Source organism: Delphinus delphis, chromosome 13 (assembly GCF_949987515.2).
Source record: "Delphinus delphis chromosome 13, mDelDel1.2, whole genome shotgun sequence".
NCBI classification, from domain to species: domain Eukaryota; kingdom Metazoa; phylum Chordata; class Mammalia; order Artiodactyla; family Delphinidae; genus Delphinus; species Delphinus delphis.
This window is the reverse complement of record NC_082695.1, coordinates 25662647-25683636: the sequence shown is the minus strand read 5'-3', so window position 1 is coordinate 25683636 and position 20990 is coordinate 25662647. Positions and strand designations below refer to the sequence as shown.

Sequence of the window (20990 nt, the reverse complement as noted above, 5' to 3'; positions counted from 1 at the left end):
CCAGATTGCTTGATTTTATTTCTCTCTTCAAAGTTGATTAACTTGTTAAGTTAGAATTTCTGCAGTATACTTTATATCTTTTTTTTTTTTTTTTTTTTTGCGGTACGCGGGCCTCTCACTGTTGTGGCCTCTCCTGTTGCGGAGCGCAGGCTCCGGACGTGCAGGCTCAGCGGCCATGGCTCACGGGCCCAGCCGCTCCGCGGCATGTGGGATCTTCCCGGACCGGGGCATGAACCCATGTCCCCTGCATCGGCAGGCGGACTCTCAACCACTGCGCCACCAGGGAAGCCCTACTTCATTTCTTTTTTCAAATGATTTGAGAGAAAGAATCAGAATCCTTGTAAGCTGAAGCTGGAAAAAGAAAAAAATAGAAACAACCACTGATTGCTTTAGGACATTTGTGGCCCACTTATTTTGGAAACCTGGACTTCCCTGGTGGTGCAGTGGTTAAGAATCCGCCTGCCAATGCAGGGGACACGTGTTTGAGCCCTGGTCCGGGAAGATCCCACATGCCACAGATCAACTAAGCCCGTGTGCTACAATACAACTACTGAGCCTGCACTCTAGAGCCCGCAAGCCACAATTACTGAAGCCCGGGCGCCTACAGCCCATGCTCCGCAACAAGAGAAGCCACCACAATGAGAAGCCTGTGCACCGCAACAAAGAGTAGCCCCACTTGCCGCAACTACAGAAAGCCTGCGCGCAGCAACGAAGGCCCAAAGCAGCCAAAAAATAAAAATAAAAAACAAATAAATTAATTATAAAGGTGGGGGGGCATTGCTACATTTCCAGAATATCTTTATCCATTTTGAAAATCATTAAAAACAAAACACAACAATTACCCATGATCTCTGCCGAAAAGAAGCACGTGCTGGCTCCATCATGTCTCACTGATCCCTATTGCTTATCTCCTTTTTCTATTGATTTTTCAGGTATATTTTTTCTTTTAAAGGAGTTCAGTGAAAAGACATGGAAGAATTATCATACAACAGTAAAAAAAAAAAAGATGTTACTATATAAGTTGAGTTTTATGGGGAATGCTTAGGCATAGTGATAAATAGAAGAAGAAATGTGGAGAAAAGCTAGAGGGAAAAAAATTTATCCAAATATTAAAGCTTATGGAAACATAGCAAAGTATTTTTTGAAAATCAAAGAATTAATGATCAGATCTACAGCTCTGATAAAATGGGTTGAATTTCAAAACAATTCTCATCAATAAATTACAGAGATTTAAAGTATCTTCCCACAATTTCCTAGTAGATTGATTCATTCATTCATTTATTTATGGCTGCGTTGGGTGTTTGTTGCTGCACGCAGGCTTTCTCTAGTTGCAGCGAGTGGGGGCTACTCTTTGTTGCCGTGCGCGGGTTTCTCATTGCAATGGCTTCTCTTGTTGCGGAGCACAGGCTCTAGGCACACGGACTCTAGAGCGCAGGCTCAGTGGTTGTGGCGCACAGGCTTAGTTGCTCCGCGGCATGTGGGATCTTCCCAGACCAGGGCTCGAAGCTGTATCCCCTGCATTGGCAGGCGGATTCTTAACCACTGCGCCACCAGGGAAGTCCAACGTGGTAATTATTATTACTATAGTTAACGGTAACTATAACCATAATGATGGTGGAGACCTGGAGGACGCCATCTTAACCAAAAGATCAACAAGAACTTCACCGATACCGACACAAACCAAGTGTGCCTCCTGATGTGACAGATGATGCGCTGAGAAGAAAACACTCTTTCTGTGGTATTCACGCCCCAAATGCATGACACAAAACTGAGGCACGTGCTACAAGTAGCTGACCCGCACCCTTCAAAAACATCAAGGTCAAGAAAGGCTGAGGAACTATTTCAGATTAAAGGCAACTAAAGCAACAATGCAACGTGTGAGCCTTGCACACATATTGAGAAAAGCTATAAAGGTTATTATTGGGACAATATCCAAAATCTGAATATAAACGGGGCATTACTATTGGATCACTGTTAATTTTCCCACTTTTGATTACTGTACTATGGTCATGGGAGAGAACACCCTTCTTTCTCACCTCCACTGCTGCCGCTCTGGGCTGGACAAGTCTTTGTTGGAGGGCCAGCTTGCGCACCTCAGGGTGCTCACCACTGCTCTGGCCTCTCACTGCTCGATGCCGGCAGCACCTCCCCTACTAGTTGTGAGAACCAAAAATGTCTCTAAACACAACCAAATGTCCTCAGGGAACATTCGAACTACTGTTCTAAGGACACACACGGTGAAATGCTTAGTGCTAAAGGTGCACATCTATAATCCATTCTCAAATGACTCACAAAAACAGGCACACAGAGAGAGAATGAAAAAGCAAATGGGACAAAACATAAAGAGCTGGTGAGTGTGCATCTGAGGTGAAGGGTGGACAGTTCCAGCCATCAGCTCTGTGAGGCGGCTTCCCTCTGCTATAATACGACTGTGATTCTGTTTTCCTCTTCACTCATTCTCTCACATGTGTACAGGAGATTTTTCTAGAGGTTACATGACATTACAGGATATTATACGTGAAACGTGACAACAGTGAACCGTGCTTCCCTAACGCTCAGTGTTACAGAATTACGCATGGGTGTCGGTGTCAGGAAGAGCAATGGATGCCATGGTTTCAGATTTCACGTGGCAATTAGCCTTTCCTCTGCTGGGTTTTGGTGTGGTATCAATGATGAGCCAAGAGTAGCTGAAAAGACTACTAACTCTCTCTTTCCGAGCTTCGTGCGAAGACTCTTCACTAACTCTTTGCTAACTTCACCAAAACAACATATTTGACAGACTGAATGCAGAACCAGGTGAGAATCCAGCAGTGTTCAAATCAAGCCAGACGCTGAAGAGATTTGCAAAGATGAGAACACCACTCTTCTCACTAAAATGTTTTTGTTGTGGAAAATAAACATTTTTAAAATGAGAACTATCTAACTTTTTAACATTTATTTTAAAATAAATTTAAAAATTAATAAATACTTTAAAAAGTTTCAGTTTTGGGGCTCCAAACTGGTGGCTCAGCAGTTAAGAATCCGCCTGCCAATGCAGGGTACATGGGTTCAAGCCCTGGTCTGGGAAGCTGCAACTACTGAGCCCATGTGCCCTAGAGCCTGTTCTCCACAACAAGAGAAGCCACTGCAATGAGAATCCCGTGCACCACAATGAAGAGTAGCCCCTGATCGCCACTAAAGAAAGCCTGCAACAGACCCAACGCAGCCAAAAAAAAAGAAAAGTTTCAGTTTTAATTTCTATATAGTAAATATTGATAAATAAAACCCACATAAACAAAACCTGCTTGGGGTCTTGGATAAATTTTTAGACATTCAGACACTGAAGGAGTCTTGAGAACGGAATGTTTGAGAACCCCTGCCTTTTCTTTTCTTGCAATGTTTCTGCGAATTGAAAATTCTATCAAAATGAAATGTTACAAATACACACACACAGAGCGCTCTAGCTGGCCAAAGCTGGGAAAATGAGTATATTAAAAAAAAAAGATAATGGACAGCAAACAAACAAAAAACCCCCACAGCCACCATGAGTCCACAATCATGTTTTCAAAACAAAGACAGGGGTCAGAGGAAGAGAAAGAGAAAAGGGGGAAACCTCTTCTTCACAGATGAATGCCAGCTCATCAATGTAAAAGAAATAATCAATTTAGAAAATCACGTTTTGCAATGGAGACAATGGTCCTCAAGGGCGCACCCCTGGGGGAGAGGCTGCCAGGAAACAGAGGGGCCACACACATGGCTTCCAAGACTCTGTGGGGTTTGTGCCCGAAACGTGTTACCTAAACCTAATCAGGAGGAGCCAGTCCCAAGAATTCAGAAAGAGACCCGCTGGGCACAACACCACCTCTGTGCTCTGCCAAGTATTCTGTGTCATGGAGAAGCCAGGAAGGCGGGAGGACTGTCCCAGATGGGGGGGGACACACACAACTGGGATGGCACTGAATGAGCGCCGGCCGTCACAGGCACTCGCATGGTACCGCGGCTGTGGGGAAGCACACCACCTTTTCGGGAGTATTAGTGAACTCCTAGCATCAGTCGAGGTGTGCAGTGCTGGTTTATGTTGGTGAAGTGTCAGAGGGTTTGACACAAGGGAAGAGAGAGAAGAGACGGGAGAGAGAGGGAGGCAGAGGATGTCAACATCTCGTGCTGTAAGGGGAATATGGGTGTTCACTGGACTCTCTTCTGTGGGTGTGAAAATGTTCTAAATCAATAAAAAAGAAAATCCTGAATACATTGCTAAAAGTAACATTCTCAGGCTAGAGGTGCTATAAATAAAAAAAGGATTCAAACTCAGTTTTGACTACAGTTAACTGCAAAAACAGAGGCCACCCTCCTGGCTACTTCCCCCTGGAGGGTGGCCAAGAAGTGAAGACAGGGGAGCGGCTCAAATGGGGACGGATGCTGTAAGACCACAAGGCCCCAGGACGCAAAGGACAGCTTTCCTTCCAGGTGGCAGGCACTGCTGCACACATGGGCACCTCTGGCGTGGATAGGCTGTCACGTGGCCCATCTATCCACAGCAAGAACCCGTTGTGTGGGATTGTCGTACAGAATTATGAGAGAATCAACACAACATTTTCTCCTTTGAAACATCTGTTACACCAAATCCTTCTTTACAACGGAATTTATTTTAATGAAATTTTATTTCCATAGCTAAACTAAACACAGGTATGATATCAAGAATAACTAACTGCTTTAAACAAATTCCGTTTCCTCACAAAAGCAACCTACATCCCAAGCCCTTTGACTCGTAAAGGATGGAGGAAGAGAATGCAGCCTATGGGCTAATTACACCTGTTCTTTTCATTCCCAAGAAGCCTCTCAGGATGATTTCTGGTTCCTACACCTGAACACGGGGTCCAAAGTTTGTTTTTATAGCTTTTTTCTTTCTTTTTTTTTTTGGTTGCACTGGGTCTTAGTTGAGGCAGGCGGGCTCCTTAGTTGGGACTTGCCTGCTCCTTAGTTGTGGCTTGCCTGCTCCTTAGTTGTGGCATGCAAACTCTTAGTTGCGGCATGCATGAGGGATCTAGTTCCTGGACCAGGGATCAAACCCAGGCCCCCTGCATTGGGAGTGTGGAGTCTTAACCACTGAGCCACCAGGGAAGTCCCTATTTTTATAGCTTTTCTTCATGTATATTAATGTTACATTATGGAAGATGGAACTGAGATCAAGAATCTGTCTTGAGATATGAGATACAGGATTAGATATTAGATGTCAGGTGCACTTAACTTCTCAAATGTGACACCTTATTCAAATACTATTTTCAAATGATATATTAAAAATACTGAAACTCCAGGACCTCCCTCGTGGTCCAGTGGTTAAGACTCTGTGCTGTCAATGCAGGGGGCACGGGTTTGACCCCTGGTCAGGGAACTAACATTCCATATGCCGTGTGGCATGCCCAAAAGATAAAACAAATAAAAAACAAAACTGAATCCCCACAGCAGCCCTCACTGTTTGCCACTGTTGCTCATATACCTAACAAGGATGTTGTACTTCACTTTCTCTTGCTTTTGTAAGTTTTTCAATCATTCCTTATGACCCAGACAAAGACCTTGTTAGAAGTGTGCTTTTGATCCAGATGCAGGGACTACCATTTGGAAGCAGGACCATCACATAATTTTGAAAGAATTATAGCAGCTCCAATTTTTTCCACACCAATGTTTTCTTCCAATTATACTATAATTTTGCTAAAGAGGCATTCTTCATTATCAGGTATGTCTGACCTTTACAGAAAAGCTCTGGTCCGCATTCACAGAAACACACACCGTATACAGAGCTCATCTCTGACACAGAGCCAGCCTGACCCTGGCAGTGGCAGCCACAGGAGTGAAAGCTGCCCCAGGTAGGACTGCAGGAGAGCTGACCAGGGGGTGGGACACAGAACATTCATTGTACCAGTGACTAGGGAGGCGGGCCCTCCAACTCTGTAACACATCAGCACTACCCCAGCCGAGGGCCCAGAAGTTCAGTGTTGAATGGGAGACAAAGACATACCTTGGTTCTGACCAGACAGGCTAGGCCTCAACCCAGGCTGAAAGAAACTTACTGAGTGGGAGGCTTACTGCAACTCACGTCCAAAGTTCTTTTGCCTCTTGGTTTTCTTTTTATGCAAACTTGGTCCTTACCTTGGAATTCAACATAATTTCCGGAGCCCTGTACCAACGTGTGGCAACGTACTCCGTCAGGAACCCTGTGTGATCATGGTCCGGATCTGCAACACGGGCCAAGCCAAAGTCACAGATCTAAGAGAGAAAATAACAGGACACGTTCTTAGAGATTCTAACCAATTTAACATCAAAACATCATAAACACAAAAAAGACAACAGCAGTAATGATGACAAGTAACTGCTACCATTCCTATGTGGCAGATGCTTCTTGGAATTCTACACACTCACTCTTACCTAATCCTCACCACGATCTGAAAGGCAGCTGCCGCGCATCAGACAGGAACAGGCTGGAGGAGCCTTGAACAGAACACATCTTCAGAGGACAGTATCCTCACCTCTCATTATCTGCTTATCCCACAGCAACCTTGCTTAGGCCACTTGACAAAAACTGTTCTGCTCAGAAAATAAGGCTACCCACTAGAAACTAGGAGACCAGACCTCTGCTGCTGACGCTTGGGGGTGATCACCATGGGATCAGTTCCTCTCCCCGCAGACCTGACCTCCTGCTGGTCCTCCACTTGCTCTTCCTACCTCCTTCCCCCTCCACGTAGCCAAACCCACTCCCAAACCTTTAAAAGATATTTCACATATTGAAGATGAATCTTTTTTAAAAAAACAAACACCCAGCTTCTAATTTCTCCTGACTCACAAAAGTACGTGCTGGCCTTTCACCATTCAATGCTTTGGTGCTACTCCAGCTCCAATGTATAAGGAAAGTAACTATAACATATTTAATCTCGTACAATTGCAGGATATTTTAATTCCTAGCTCCTGGGGAACTAACCCGAGAAAGAGAGAGAGATGTTAACAAAGACAGGCCAGAGTCTAGCAGAAGGCAGCCTGGAAGACAGAGATCACTTTGGAGGCTTATTGCTTTAATTCACCTAAGAAGTGAAAAGGGTCTGAGCTCAGGCCATAAAAATAGGATAAGGAGGAAGGGACACACCTCAGAGATACTCATGAGACGTAAATGGACATCAACCTCTGCTCAGATATCCCATAGTTGAAGTTCTCGACAATTCAGAAAGATTCTGAATGCTCCCATCCACTTCACCAGTGTCTCTCTCTAGCCTTGGACACTGGCATCCCCATGTGGCACCTCTGACCCCACAGGCCCTGCTGCTTGCTTCGACCGCAGCATTCAAGAGAAGTGACGTATCTGTGTTGCCCAATTTCTGTCTTTTGACATACTGTCACTGCATCTTCAAAAGGAGCCAATGCCACATTTGCTTCCCCAGTTGCTCTTCCACAGGCTACGCTCTAAGCGCACCCTAACAGAGCTGCATGGTGAGGCTGTCTGGACCCTCTTGCAGCTGACAGTCCCCTCTTGGCCTTCATCACCACCCCGTGCCCCCCAGCACCAGCCTCACCTCTCGAGCAGGCCAGCCTGCTGATGCCGTCGCACCCTCGACAGTCCCGGGCCTGTCAGAGGATCGGGCTGATGGAGGGTCATAAGTTTTACAGGGGGACCGTGGTAAGCTCTAACCTCAGCTTGACTGATCTTGAGGCTTTCGACATACCTGCACCCTATTTGTTTCCTTAGAGCCTATTCTACCAAGTCCCATGAAACAAACTGCAGGAATACTCAGTTCACTAGCAGTACAATCCCTGCAGGCGTGATTCCAGCTCAGGAAGCAAGAGAGGAGCGATTTCTCCTTACATGCAAAGGTGGGTCCTCTAAGCCATCCAGAAGTCACCATTTGCCACGCTGGACTACAACCAATTCACGTCAATTCCGTGTGGCTTCAACTTTCAATACAGCCCACAGTTTCTCTTTTTCAGGGCTAACACCTCATCCTCTGATTCAAGTTCAATCAAAGCTCAGCACTTGGTCTGCCTTCTGCATGTAAATGGACACTTGAAGCCATATTCTGAATCATGTGCTCAGAGAAGAAATACTGCATCTCAGCAGCAGAGTAAATGCACCGCAAGTCCCTGACCAGGATTCCCAGATCTTTCACTGCCCTCTACTACACTCAGCCCCACACAGCGTGGATGGGTCCAGACTTCATCCACAGCTTTTTGTGGGTCAGTGGAACCACAAAACAAATCCCAGATTAAAAGAAAAACAGCATATAGGAAATTCCCAGCTCAGTGAGGCCAAGTACCGAGGCTGACGTCTCCACACACCTCTGGGAGCGTGGACAAAGTAACAGAAGCCGCACTTTGGGAGGCTTTATGAGATTCTTAAACACAAAGACAGGATAAGTGGTGTGAGTAACTTTAAACACAGCTGTGGCAGACTGGATTTTTCTAAAGAGGATCATCAATACAACCCTTACCCACGCTCCTGTTTCAAGATCTTTGGCTGAATTTTTATCAAGAGGGCAGGATCGGGCTTCCCTGGTGGCACAGTGGTTGACAGTCCGCCTGCCGATGCAGGGGACATGGGTTCGTGCCCCAGTCCGGGAAGATCCCACATGCCGCTGAGTGGCTGGGCCTGGGAGCCATGGCCGCTGAGCCTGCGTATCCGAAGCCTGTGCTCCGCAACGGGAGAGGCCACAACAGTGAGAGGCCTGCATACCGCAAAAAAAAAAAAAAAAAAAAAAAAAAGAGGGCAGGATCTATCTTCCCTTCTCTTGAATCTGACCAAACCTTTGTAACTGCCTAAACCAACAGAATATAGTGGAAGTGATGCTGTGAGACTTCCGAGGCAAAATCATAAAATGCAATGTGGCTTCTACCTGGCTCTCTCCACTGGGGTACTTGGAACCCTCTGCCCACGTTGTGAGGACACCAGGCCACGTGGGCTACACGTGGCCGTTCCTTGGCATCAACTGCCAGGCCCTGTGGGAGATGACTTGAGGCTCCACCCACATATCTTCTAGCTGAGGCCCAGAGGCTGGAGCAGAGACCAGTCACTGCCCACCACTGCACCCTGACTGAACTCCTCACCTGCAGAAACTATGAACTCAAACATGATTCTTGTTGTTTAAGCCCACTACATTTTTTTTTTTTTAATAACAGATTTTCTTTTTCTAGGGCCATTTTGGGTTCACAGCAGAATTCAGCAGAAAGTACAAAGAGTTCCCCATGTACACCTGCCTCCCCCGCCAGGCAGAGCCTCCCCTACTATCAACATCCTGCACCAGAGCGGGACATCTGTTACAGTCGAGGAACCTACCCTGACACATCATTATCACCTGAAGTCCACAGTTTACCTTCAGGTTCACTCGTGGTGTTGTACATTCTATGAGTTTTGACAAGTGTGTAATGACATGTATCCACCAGTACACTGTCATACAGAAATAGTTTCACTGCCCAAAAAACCCTCTGTGTTCTGCCTTCACTTGGTCTTTTTATCCTCTATTTCTTCTTCTTTGGAAGGCCACTACATTTTGAGGTGATTGTTATAGAGCGAGACACAGCTAACATAGTGGTGCCGGACAGCGTGCGTATTAAGACGGAGCAGCCCTCTCTGAGGAGGACCCACGTGCAGTGACACTGGAACACTGAAGAGATGCCAGCCACAGGAAGACCTTGGGAAACCAGAGCAACTGCCTGGGGGTGTGTGAGGGAAGGGTGGCCCCACAGCTGAAACCTCCCCAAGTGGCTCTTCAACTGGCTGCCCCTCCAACATCTCAACTGAAAGGGCCTTAGTCTGTCTGGAATTAGGGAGACTCACTTTACCTGACTGCAATCTGATTCCTCCTTGAAATTCCTGCCTGAGTGTTATTTCTGAAACATAAATCACCTTTCTGGCTCAAAAATCTTTTAACCAATCCCCTCTGCCTAGTAAATAAAGCCCAAATTCTTTAAGCAAAGACCCTCCACACACTGTCTGCTCGGGTGTCTCCCACCACCATCTATCTCTGTGCCACATCTGCTCCTACCAACAGTTCCATGCCCTTCCTGACTCTGTGACGCCCTCTCAGTTGAGGACCTGATGCTCACCATTGCCTGACCCTAAATACCAGCATGAAAGTGACCTCTTGTGAGAGGTTTCCCAGGAACCAACACCAATCCCACGAACAGCTCACTTTTCTGAACTCCGGTAATACTTTGTTTGACATGTATTATATGTAAGCACATACCCACAATCCATGACAGCTGGATATATGCCCATCCCCACAGCTGGAATATAAGTCCCTAGAAAAAGGCAATACTCAACTAACTTTTTATCCCTAAGTGGAGTGGGCTCTCAACATCAGGTGAATAAATGCCTTATTTCAAATGTTTATAGGAAGCATAGCAACTCAGGTGGATTAACTGGCAAGAGACTCTAGTACTAACCACTTCTCACAGTATCTGAACTACTGATTATCTCTTAAAAGTAAAAACCAGGGTACACCATTACCATTAATGTAAAATCTTACATTAATACTTAATAATGTTAAAAAAAACTGCATTGTTCAGAGTGGCAAGATGAAGAAGAAAAAGTTTTAGAGTTATTTTATTTTTTGCAGTACACGGGCCTCTCACTGTGGTGGCCTCTCCCGTTGCGGAGCACAGGCTCCAGATGCGCAGGCTCAGTGGCCACGGCTCACGGGCCCAGCCGCTCTGCGGCATGTGGGATCTTCCCAGACCGGGGCACAAACTCATGTCCCCTGCATCAGCAGGCGGACTCTCAACCACTGTGCCACCAGGGAAGCCCAAGTTTTAGAATTAGCAGCATTCCTTCTCCATGCGGAACGCTGCAGTACAGCTCCTTCTTTAAACAAGAACTAAAGCGGCAGTCGCTCCTCCTGTCTGGAAGCCATCAGAAGGGGTCCTGTGGCCTGAGGGTCACTGTGGGCTGGGAGGAACCGCAGCAGCCTGGTGGGCTTGAGAGAGGGCTTCAGATCAGGACACGGTCTAGGTGTGAGGTGAACAGGGAGTCCACATGGGGAGGCGGTGGCAGCCCACCCAGGGGACTGGAGTCTGAGCAGAGGGTCCAGGGATTATATGGCACAAATCAATTACGTCACTGGAGGCTGCAAAATGGCGACTTCTCTAATTTTATTATTCCTTGTGCATTTATTAGCTGGCATTTATTTTAAGGAAGAGCCATCATTCATCAACTGGGGCTATTTTCTTACCCTGATGCCCAGATCTCACTGGAAAGACAGGGAAAATGTTTAATCCTTTTTTCCCTTTAGTTACCAATTTTCAGAATAGTGAGCTAGTATAAGGAGGATCGTGTTTCATTACTTGTATCCTCCACTCCTAGTATAAGGCACAGAACCAGCAGGTTCTCAAAATTTTTGATTATAATTTAAAAAATAAAGAGGGTGATGTAGGGTTTAGACCTCTACAAGATTGCACAACTCGGGAATTCCCTGGTGGTCCAGTGCCTAAGACTCCACGCTCCCAATGCAGGGGGCCTGGGTTCGATCCCTGGTCCAGGAACTAGATCCCACATGCTGCAACTAAAGATCCTGCACACGACAAAGATCTCGTGTGCTGCAACTAAGACCCGGCGCAGCCAAATAAATAAATATTAAAAAAAAAAAGAAAGATTTCACAACTCCACTCATGGTCATCAATGGAAAGCTCATGGGATTCTTTAAAGTTCCTTTAACACTACAACACTGAAAGCTAATACAGCATTAACCAAAAAACTGTCAAGGCTTCAAAATAAAAAAGTAATAAAATTCATTACAATTCCATAAGAAGGAAGGTAGACAACCAGGATACAGTACAAGAAATATAAAATGACCTATCACTCCTACTTGGCTACTTTTTGGGTTGAGCAAATTCAAATTCTCATAAAACAAAAGCCAGCCCCAAAGACGTTTCATTTTGTATCTTTCAAAGTCCTCCTTCCCATGCACACCCAGAACCACATGTGCTGTGAGCCTAGCAGCCTGGAACTCCTCCTGGGGCTGCTGGGGGCTCAGTACGCAAACGGCGAGGACACGGACTGCTGGAGACCACACTCCCCTGGCAGTTTCATTAAAAATATGTGAGCAGAATCTCGAAATAGGGTCTACAGCCCTTGCTTTTCTGCGGCCCTCAGAAATAAAGAGGAAGCCTACAAGGAGAGGGTCTCAGGAGGGCCCTGAGAGGCTGGTGTCTGCTGGGTCTCTGGGCTTCAGGTAACAAGTACAAAGCATGTTTATAGAGCCAAAAACTAAAGGTCTAAGACACTGAGAAGAGTTGATATCCTGAGGGCTCAAGACTAGAAAATACTTAGTAACACAGAAGCTAATGGAAAATGTGACATCATTACCTACTTGAAAATTCAAAAAGGACCAAATAACAAGTCAGTAAGGCCACTGGTCACAAACTTTCTAGGTACAGGGCTCGTGGGACAGCATCACGGTCACCGCAAGGTCTGAGGATGTGATGGGCATTCGGTGAGTCCAGAGCTCCACCCTCCCACGTGCACGTGCCCTGGCTGTTGGACACGCTCCCACGGCAAATTGGTGACTCGGTGACATACCACACTCATCTCTGGAATAAGAGTCTCTCCTGAATATTCATGCCCATGTGGATGATGTACACCCCACATGGACATTTTGAAATGTGGGTGAATTTCACTGCTGTAAATATCTAAAACATCCTATTGTGTTTCTGAGTGTGTGTTAAAATTGCGTTTTGAAAACAATGCCTGGATTGTGCAGACGGCCAACAAGACATATATATCAGTGTGGGTGTCCCTTTTGGTGAGCAGTGAATAAAATGGCCCGAGGTAAAGACAAGTCCACAAACAGTGAAGAGACAACAGACAAAGTAGTCTAGTTCTGTGCTTCTTCTTAAGGACGAGCATTTTCAAGTCAAAGTAAAAGTCATCTTTTCCCAGAAATATTACATACTTAAAATATTAACAATGGCTCTCCAAAAACAAACAAAAGCAATCTGCCATAAAAGGACTGTGATAAGAAACAGAAAGAAAAAAAAAGCACTAGGAGACATAAAAATATTCACTGTAATTTTTTTTTCATGTGCTTCAAGAAATTCTTTCATAATTGAGATTTTATTGGCTGTTTTGAGGATCAGTACACAGACATTTCAATTTGTACACAATTCTCAACATATGTACCAAAAACCTAAAAAATCATGTAGTTGTGATTCTTTTCTGAACAGTTATTCCAGTGACTTTCCAGCTTAAAATTTGGGGGCAAATTTTCCTTCAAAGGATATCAAGTACCAATATCTTCAAATATTGATATGCTGTTACATCGTAAGTCCCACTAATTCACAATTTAATGTCATATACACTACATACTCAAATTGTCAATCGTCACAGCACATTAACAGTTACTAGAAGAACTGGACTACCATGACCAAAGATGTTACAGAGTGCACAAAATTCTGCCCAGGAGAGTCACGATCAAGGGGTGAGTGGTTTGCTTTAGGAAACAATTCTACCAAAAACAATGTGGGAAGAGAAGTAATTTAAAGTGTTTAAGACATTAAATGGACAACTGACTCCAAACTGCCATTTAGTATGCTTTGTATTATAGGATATAAAAGCTACCCTCCATCTGTGGAATGTTAAGCTGACACCCAAGACAATCAAAGCCTCCCATATTTAATATCCCACTATTTTCTGGTTGTACCAAAAAATAAAATCAGCAAATGATTTCACCTCTGAAAAAAAAGCATTTACACTTAAAAAGTGGGATGAGGTGGGATTCCTTCCTTTTTAAAAATGTTTCTAGAGCTACTAAAAAACTTGCATTTACAAAATAGTTGATAAAAAATATTCCTCTGGATTGTACAAGAAGGGAAACGGACCACTGATAGGACAAGGTGTGTGGTATTAATCAGACTTGGCTTCTTTCTCTCCTGCTTCATCAGAAGCTGGGCTCTCCTCATTTTTAGTTTCTCCATTTTCTGCAGGTAAGTCTTCTTTAGTCTCTTGGTTAGCCATTTCAGGCTGTTTTCCCTTCACTCCCCTTTTCCCTTTAGTTTGCACTTTTTTGTCAGAAGATTTATCCTTTCCTGCCGCCTTTTTTGGCTTCGTTTCCACTTTTGCAGGAGCCGGTTTAGCTGACAACCTCGCCGATCTCCTCTTGGGCTCCTCCTTCGCCGCCCCCTCAGCGGAGGTGGGGCGGGCGCGTGCCGGGTGCCTGGGGGCCGCGGCGCGCCGAGAGCCTTCACGAAGCTGGGCTGCCTGGCCGCTCTTCACTGTAATTTTTCAAAAAAATCACTAAGAGCCGACAAAGTACGGCCATTCCTCGTGTGCCAACCTGGCTCTCATTTGCACAGATCCATGCACAGGGATTTGGCTACACCCTATGTAGGAAGTACACGAATTTAACTCAGAAGGATCCTAAGAGGTGACAGAGTCCAACCGAGTCATATCTGATGCAGGAAGCTGTCCTCCACAACGTCTCACAGGACATCTGCCATCCTGCTTTAAACACCCAACGACAGCGGATAAGATGACTGCCTGATGACAGGACCCACTGCCTTTTTATTTTATTTTATTTTTTTGCGGTATTCGGGCCTCTCACTGTTGTGGCCTCTCCCGTTGCGAAGCACAGGCTCCGGACGCGCAGGCTCAGTGGCCATGGCTCACGGGCCCAGCTGCTCCGCGGCATGTGGGATCTTCCCGGACCAGGGCACGAACCCATGTCGCCTGCATTGGCAGGCAGAGTCTCAACCACTGCGCCACCAGGGAAACCCCCCACTGCCTTTTTAGATAGTTCCAGAAGGCTCTTCATGATCAACACTTCAGTGATCACCAAAGCTGCAGCCACACAGCGCAGGCCTCAGTGTTGGTACACTCGTCCCTTACTTCTTATTCTTACTATATTTCTGTTGTTCCTTCTGCCTGCGCCCAACACAGCCACTCGCCCACTGCAAGCCTGACATGCTGAGAGGGACAGCACGACAATCCTCCTTCCTGATGCCTCACAGCTTGGCCAGAACCAACTCACCTCTCTCCTTTGTGTGCGTTACAGCAGACAGTACTGCAATCATCTATTGCTTATCAGACCCCTGACCTATCAGTTTTCAGACTGCAGGGACAGACACTCACCTCCCTTGCCAGGTATACCTTACACAGCTTCCCACAGGAACGTCTGTGGAAGTGAGGTCCACAAAATGATCACTGCTATTCATCTATATGTACTTTTCAAACAAATTTATTGAGATATAATTCACATACTACACAATTCTCCCGTTTAAAGTGTGCAGTTCAATGGTTTTTGATATTATATCACAGAGCTATATGACCATTACCACTATCCAAGTTTAGAACATTTTTATAACCTCAAAAAGAAACCTTGTGCCCATCAGCAGTCTCTCCCAATGCCTCTCCAATCCCACCAGTCCACAGCAACTGCTCATCTACCTTCCATCTCTACAGACACATCTATTCTACAATACGTGATCTTTTATGACTGGTTTCTTTCCCTCACATACTTAATAATGTCTGCAAGATGCATCCACATTGGGCTTCCCTGTTGGCGCAGTTGTTAAGAATCCACCTGCCAATGCAGGGGAAATGGGTTCGAGCCTTGGTCCGGGAAGATCCCACATGCCGTGGAGCTACTAAGCCCGTGTGCCACAACTACTGAGCCTGCGCTCTAGAGCCCACAAGCCACAACGACTAAGCCCATGTGCCACAACTACTGAAGCCTGTGTGCCTAGAGCCCATGCGTGCTCCACAACAAGAGAAGCCACCACAATGAGAAGCCCGCGCACTGCAACAAAGAGTAGCCCCCACTAGCCGCAACTAGAGAAAGCCCACATGCAGCAATGAAGACCCAATGCAGCCAAAAATAAAACATAAATAACTCATTAAAATCCATTAAAAAAAAAGATGCATCCATATTGTAGCACATATCAGTACTTCATTCCTTTTTATTACACTGTATGGATCCACCACATTCTATTTATCCATTGTCATTTGGACATCTGAATTATTTCCTCCTTTGGGCTATTACGCCACTATGAATATTTCTATATCTGTCTGTGTGCAGATGCATGTTTTCATTCCACTCAGGTATACACCTGGGGCCGAATTCTTGCTGACACTTATCATCTGATTATATCATCGTAGTGTGTGTGAAGTGGTATCTCACTGTGGTTTTGATTTGCATTTCCCCACTGACTAATGATGTCAAGCATCTTTTCATGTACTTATTGGTTGTTTGTATACCTTCGTTAGATCCTTGGTCTTTTCAGATTCTTTGCCCACTTTTAAATTATGCCATTTATCTTTTAGTTGTTAAGCTGTAAGAGTTTTTCATATATTCTAGATATAAATCTCTTATCACATATATGATTTACAAATATTTTCTCTCATTCTGGGGGTTGTCTTTTCACTCTCTTGATGATTTACTTTGTAGTGCATGCTTCTCATCTTGATGAAATATTTTTTTTTTTGGCTATGCCACGCCACGCCACGCCACGCCACGCCACGCAGCTTACAGGATCTCAGTTCCCGACCAGGGATTGAACTCAGGCCACAGCAGTGAAAGCACTGAGTCCTAACCACTAGGCAACCAGGGAACTCCCTGAAATCCATTATAAAAAAAAAATGTTGTTGCTTGTGTTTTTGGTGTCATGTCTAAGAAGTCTGCCTAACACAAGTTTGCAAGAATTTACTCCTGTGTTTTTTGTGTTTTTTTTTGCGGTACGCGGGCCTCTCACCGCTGTGGCCTCTCCCGCCGTGGGGAACGAACTCACATCCCCTGCATCGGCAGGCGGACCCCCCAACCACTGCGCTACCAGGGAAGCCCCTACTCCTGTGTTTTTTAAGTGCATTCTAGTTGCAGCCTTTAAACTTAGATCTCTAATCCATTTTGAGTTAATTTTTGTACATAGTACAGGCAGGGAGGGGCCCAAACTCATTTTGTTTTGCATGTGGTTATCCAATTGTCCCAGCACCATTTGGTGAAGACTATTCTTTCCCCAGTGAATGATCCTGGCACTCTTGTCAAAAATCAGTTGATCATAAACATATGGGTTGGGGCTTCCCTGGTGGCGCAGTGGTTAAGAATCCGCCTGCCAATGCAGGGGACACGAGTTTGAGCCCTGGTCTGGGAAGATCCCACATGCTGCGAAGCAACTAAGCCTGTGTGCTACAACTACTCAGCCTGTGCTCTAGAGCCCGCAAGCCACAACTACGGAGCACGTATGCCACAACTACTGAAGCCCGTGCACCTAGAGCCTGTGCTCTGCAACAAGACAAGCCACTGCAATGAGAAGCCTGTGTACCGCAATGAAGAGTAGCTCCCACTTGCCACAACTACAGAAAGCCTGTACGCAGCAACAAAGACCAAACGCAGGGCTTCCCTCGTGGCACAGTGGTTGAGAGTCCACCTGCCGATGCAGGGGACATGGGTTCGTGCCCCGGTCCGGGAAGATCCCACATGCCGTGGAGCGGCTGGGCCCGTGAGCCATGGCCGCTGAGCCTGCGTGCCCGGAGCCTGTGCTCCGCAACGGGAGAGGCCACAATGGTGAGAGGCCCGCATATCGGGGAAAAAAAAAAAAGACCAAATGCAGCCGAAAATAAATGAATGAATGAATGAAAAAACAAAAACATATGGGTTTATTTATTGACTCAATTCTACTCCAGTGAGCTATATGCCTACTCCTAGCCAGTATCACAATGTCTTGATTACTATAGTTTTGTAATAAGTTTTAAAATCAGGAAGTGTGAGTCCTCTAACTTTGCTCTTTCATAAGATTGTTTTGGCTATTCTGGGTCTCTTGAATTTCTATATGCATTTCAGGATCAGCCTGCCCATTTCTGCAAAAAAAGCCACCTGGGACTCTGATACGGACTGCATTAAACCTGTAGATCAAACTGGGAAGTACTGCCATCTTAACAATATTAAGCCTTCCAATCCATGAACATGGGATGTCATTTCATTCATCTAGGTCTTAAATTCACATGCATTTTTACTAGACTGAATCCACATTCCCTTCATCATACCGGAGACAGCTGTAGACCTCCCTCCTTATTTAGCTCTGCCACGTATTAAAATAGAAATATATATAAATGCTGCCTTTTTTTTTTTTTTTTTTTTTTGCAGTACGAGGGCCTCCCACTGTTGTGGCCTCTCCCATTGCGGAGCACAGGCTCCGGACGTGCAGGCTCAGCAGCCATGGCTCACGGGCCTAGCCACTCTGCGGCATGTGGGATCTTCCCGGACTGGGGCACGAATCCGTGTCCCCTGTATTGGCAGGTGGACTCTCAACCACTGCGCCACCAGGGAAGCCCAATGCTGTCCATTTTTAAGAGAACTCTAAGGACTATAAAGGATCTAGGGTTTTCCTATTTATTGGGAATGCATTATTTAGGAATCGAAATCATTAAGGTCAACTTTTCTGCTGTTTTCTGTTTACTGTATAAAATTTATCGAAGAAAAAGGTGACCAATGAAATAGATCTTTTAATGTACACATAATCCTATTTACATATATAAGTTAAAAAGTACATGTGTATGTAAGAGCATAGAAAAAACTTTGGATGAAAATACACCAATTTGTTACAGTGGTTACCTCTGGAGAAGGAGGAGCAATGGGATGGAGAAGAAAAATAGAACTAGCACCCTTTACTTGCATTTTTTTTTGCCATAAATGTTTTCATGTATTTCTGGTGTAATTTAAAATCTGAATAACAATAAATATAAACATGCCCCAGTAACATGAGTTTTTCAACAGATATCACCCTAAGAGTAAATAACCAAGCTGACCTTGAGATCGCAGGTGGTGTTGAGCAGCAGGTTGGAAGGTTTGAGGTCACGGTGCAGCACGTTAGCTGAATGGATATATTTTAACCCTCTGAGGATCTGGTAAAGAAAATAGCAGATATGGTCGTTGCTGAGGTGTTGCGTCTTCAAGAGCTTGTAGAGATCTGTTTCCATGAGGTCTTGTACTATATATCTGTTTGGAAAGGTTAAGGTAACACACCAAAATAGCTGGTCACACTTAGCAAAGCACTGAAAACAAAACGAAGCCAAAGGGTCCATTATTACATCATGAGGCTCGGGAGGGAAATGAGGACCTGATGAAAACTTGGTACACCTCAACAGAAGGAATCGGAAAGTCGTGAACTCCTTCTTAGGTCCTGTGAGACAGCAGGCACCACACCTGCCTGATATGCGCAGTGATGCGCTAGCGGAGACCTGACGCAGGTGGTGTGGATGAGTCCTGGTCTCCAAGCTGTCCACCATCAACAGACGCCCTCTGGGGTTGTTGGAAAGGGCTGGGGGAGGGTGGGGGCCAGCACCAGGCACTCCCTCCTCTCTGGCCTAGCAACAACTCAAAACGTCACTGTTCTTTTACCTCCCTTCTTGTCCCCCTCCTTCTCGACAAAAATCAACCATAAAACTTTTGGAAACACAGGCCTAGAACACATTTGCTACTAAACTCAACCCTCAGTCTATTTGCTTCACTCTTCAATTAAGGTTAAGAGTATAAATAAGTGTGTAAGACTGTAGGAAGCTGTGCTAGGAAGGGGCCTGTCCTGGTTGAGCTCCTCTTGTTTTCCTGCCTATCCGTGTCTCTCAGCATATAAAATTTTAGTTATGGCTAACTTCATTCATTCCCACAGAAAATAAATTATAAAAGCGGCTAGGTTTTAACTTCACCACGATATTATTTCATTAGTGTTTTTGCATTTCTTTTATTCATTTCTGTGTAAATATTACACATCTACAGATTCATGCTAGATGAGACATGGTACAGAATTTGAAGGAAACATGACTGGAAAACTTGTCATCTGACAGAGATGTGATTTTCAAGGCAAAAGGTAAAGCAGGACAACAGATGGCAGGAGGAGGCATTTCACTTAAAATATCATCAGAACTTAGTGACAGAGCTGTCTAAAAATGGAAAGGCTAAAAAATAATAATAAAAATAAAAATAAATAAAATAAAAATGGAAAGGCTGCCTGGAGATAGTGAGCTGCCTCTCCCTGGAGGGGCAGAATGCAAAGTGGGCAAACTGGTGGGAACATTGCTGCGGCCAGAACCGGAACCTTCTCCCATCAGGTCCTCCTCAGCACACTTCACACTTGTACCTTTCAAACACAGTCTTTACCCAGGCAGCCTCCTTTACCCAAGCCTTTACCTGCTTAGTCCAGATTTCTAAATGTTTGTCATAGTTAATCACACAACTTCAGAGCTGAGCCAGCCTTGTAGATCATGAGGGCGAGCACGCCAGTTTTAAAAACAAGAAAACTGGACCCAAATGTGAAATGGCGCTAAGATCAGGACAGTCTGGACCTGACCAGGTGCTGTACAGGGCACCCTCTTCCACAGTCGACTGCTCTTTCCTTTTCACCATCATAACAAACCATACCTTGAGTGGCAAACACGTGACTGGAAAAGGTGTTCTCCAAAATTTTCCACTATACACTTAAAGGAAATCTTTACTGAAACTGACAGAAAATATTGGATTTGCCAAAAAGATACTAAAATCAGTTACTGACAAATGAAAAAATGAATCAGAGAAAAAATGTAAATGATGCAAGTATTACAGTAAATGACAAGCAAAGTACAGTTTCCCCTTAAATGTGCTTTATTACTTTTCCTCCACCCCTATAAGTGCAGACACGTCCAGTTACATTACTCAACCAGGTGACGGAGCAGTGGAGCAGCTGCCTGAAAAGGATACACATCTTTCATCTGCTCGATGGTTGGTGCTCGAATAATATCATTGATTCCAATGATGTTCTCATGTCTGAAGCGCAGTAAGATTTTTATCTCCCTCAGGGTTCTCTGGCAGTAGGTCTGGTGCTCAAAAGGGCTGATTTTCTTGATAGCTACTCGAACTTTGTTGACATTATCATAAGCAGAGCTAAAAAAATAAATAAAAAAGGAGGGGAGGAGGGGAGATGGCATTAAAAACAGTTCTCAGAACAAGGTGGTAAAGTATTAAATGTTTAGCACTCTGAGCAAATACTTGTTTCATACACGTGAAGGCAGCATGTGT

General features: G+C 45.0%; 1 protein-coding gene and 1 pseudogene across 4 annotated transcripts in view; both read right to left on the bottom strand.

The window, feature by feature from the left end:
• The window catches only part of MAPK1 (mitogen-activated protein kinase 1), a 95503-nt gene that overhangs the window by 21107 nt on the left and 53406 nt on the right, over positions 1-20990 (bottom strand). For all 4 annotated transcript variants that reach the window (XM_060028484.1, XM_060028485.1, XM_060028486.1 and 1 more), the window contains 3 exons: positions 20673-20855; positions 18749-18938; positions 6127-6243 (listed from right to left, as the gene is read on the bottom strand). In XM_060028484.1, the coding sequence (XP_059884467.1) occupies positions 6127-6243; positions 18749-18938; positions 20673-20855 (490 nt within the window). The remainder of the gene's footprint in view (positions 1-6126; positions 6244-18748; positions 18939-20672; positions 20856-20990) is intronic.
• On the bottom strand, positions 12974-14227 carry LOC132436376 (non-histone chromosomal protein HMG-14 pseudogene; annotated as a pseudogene).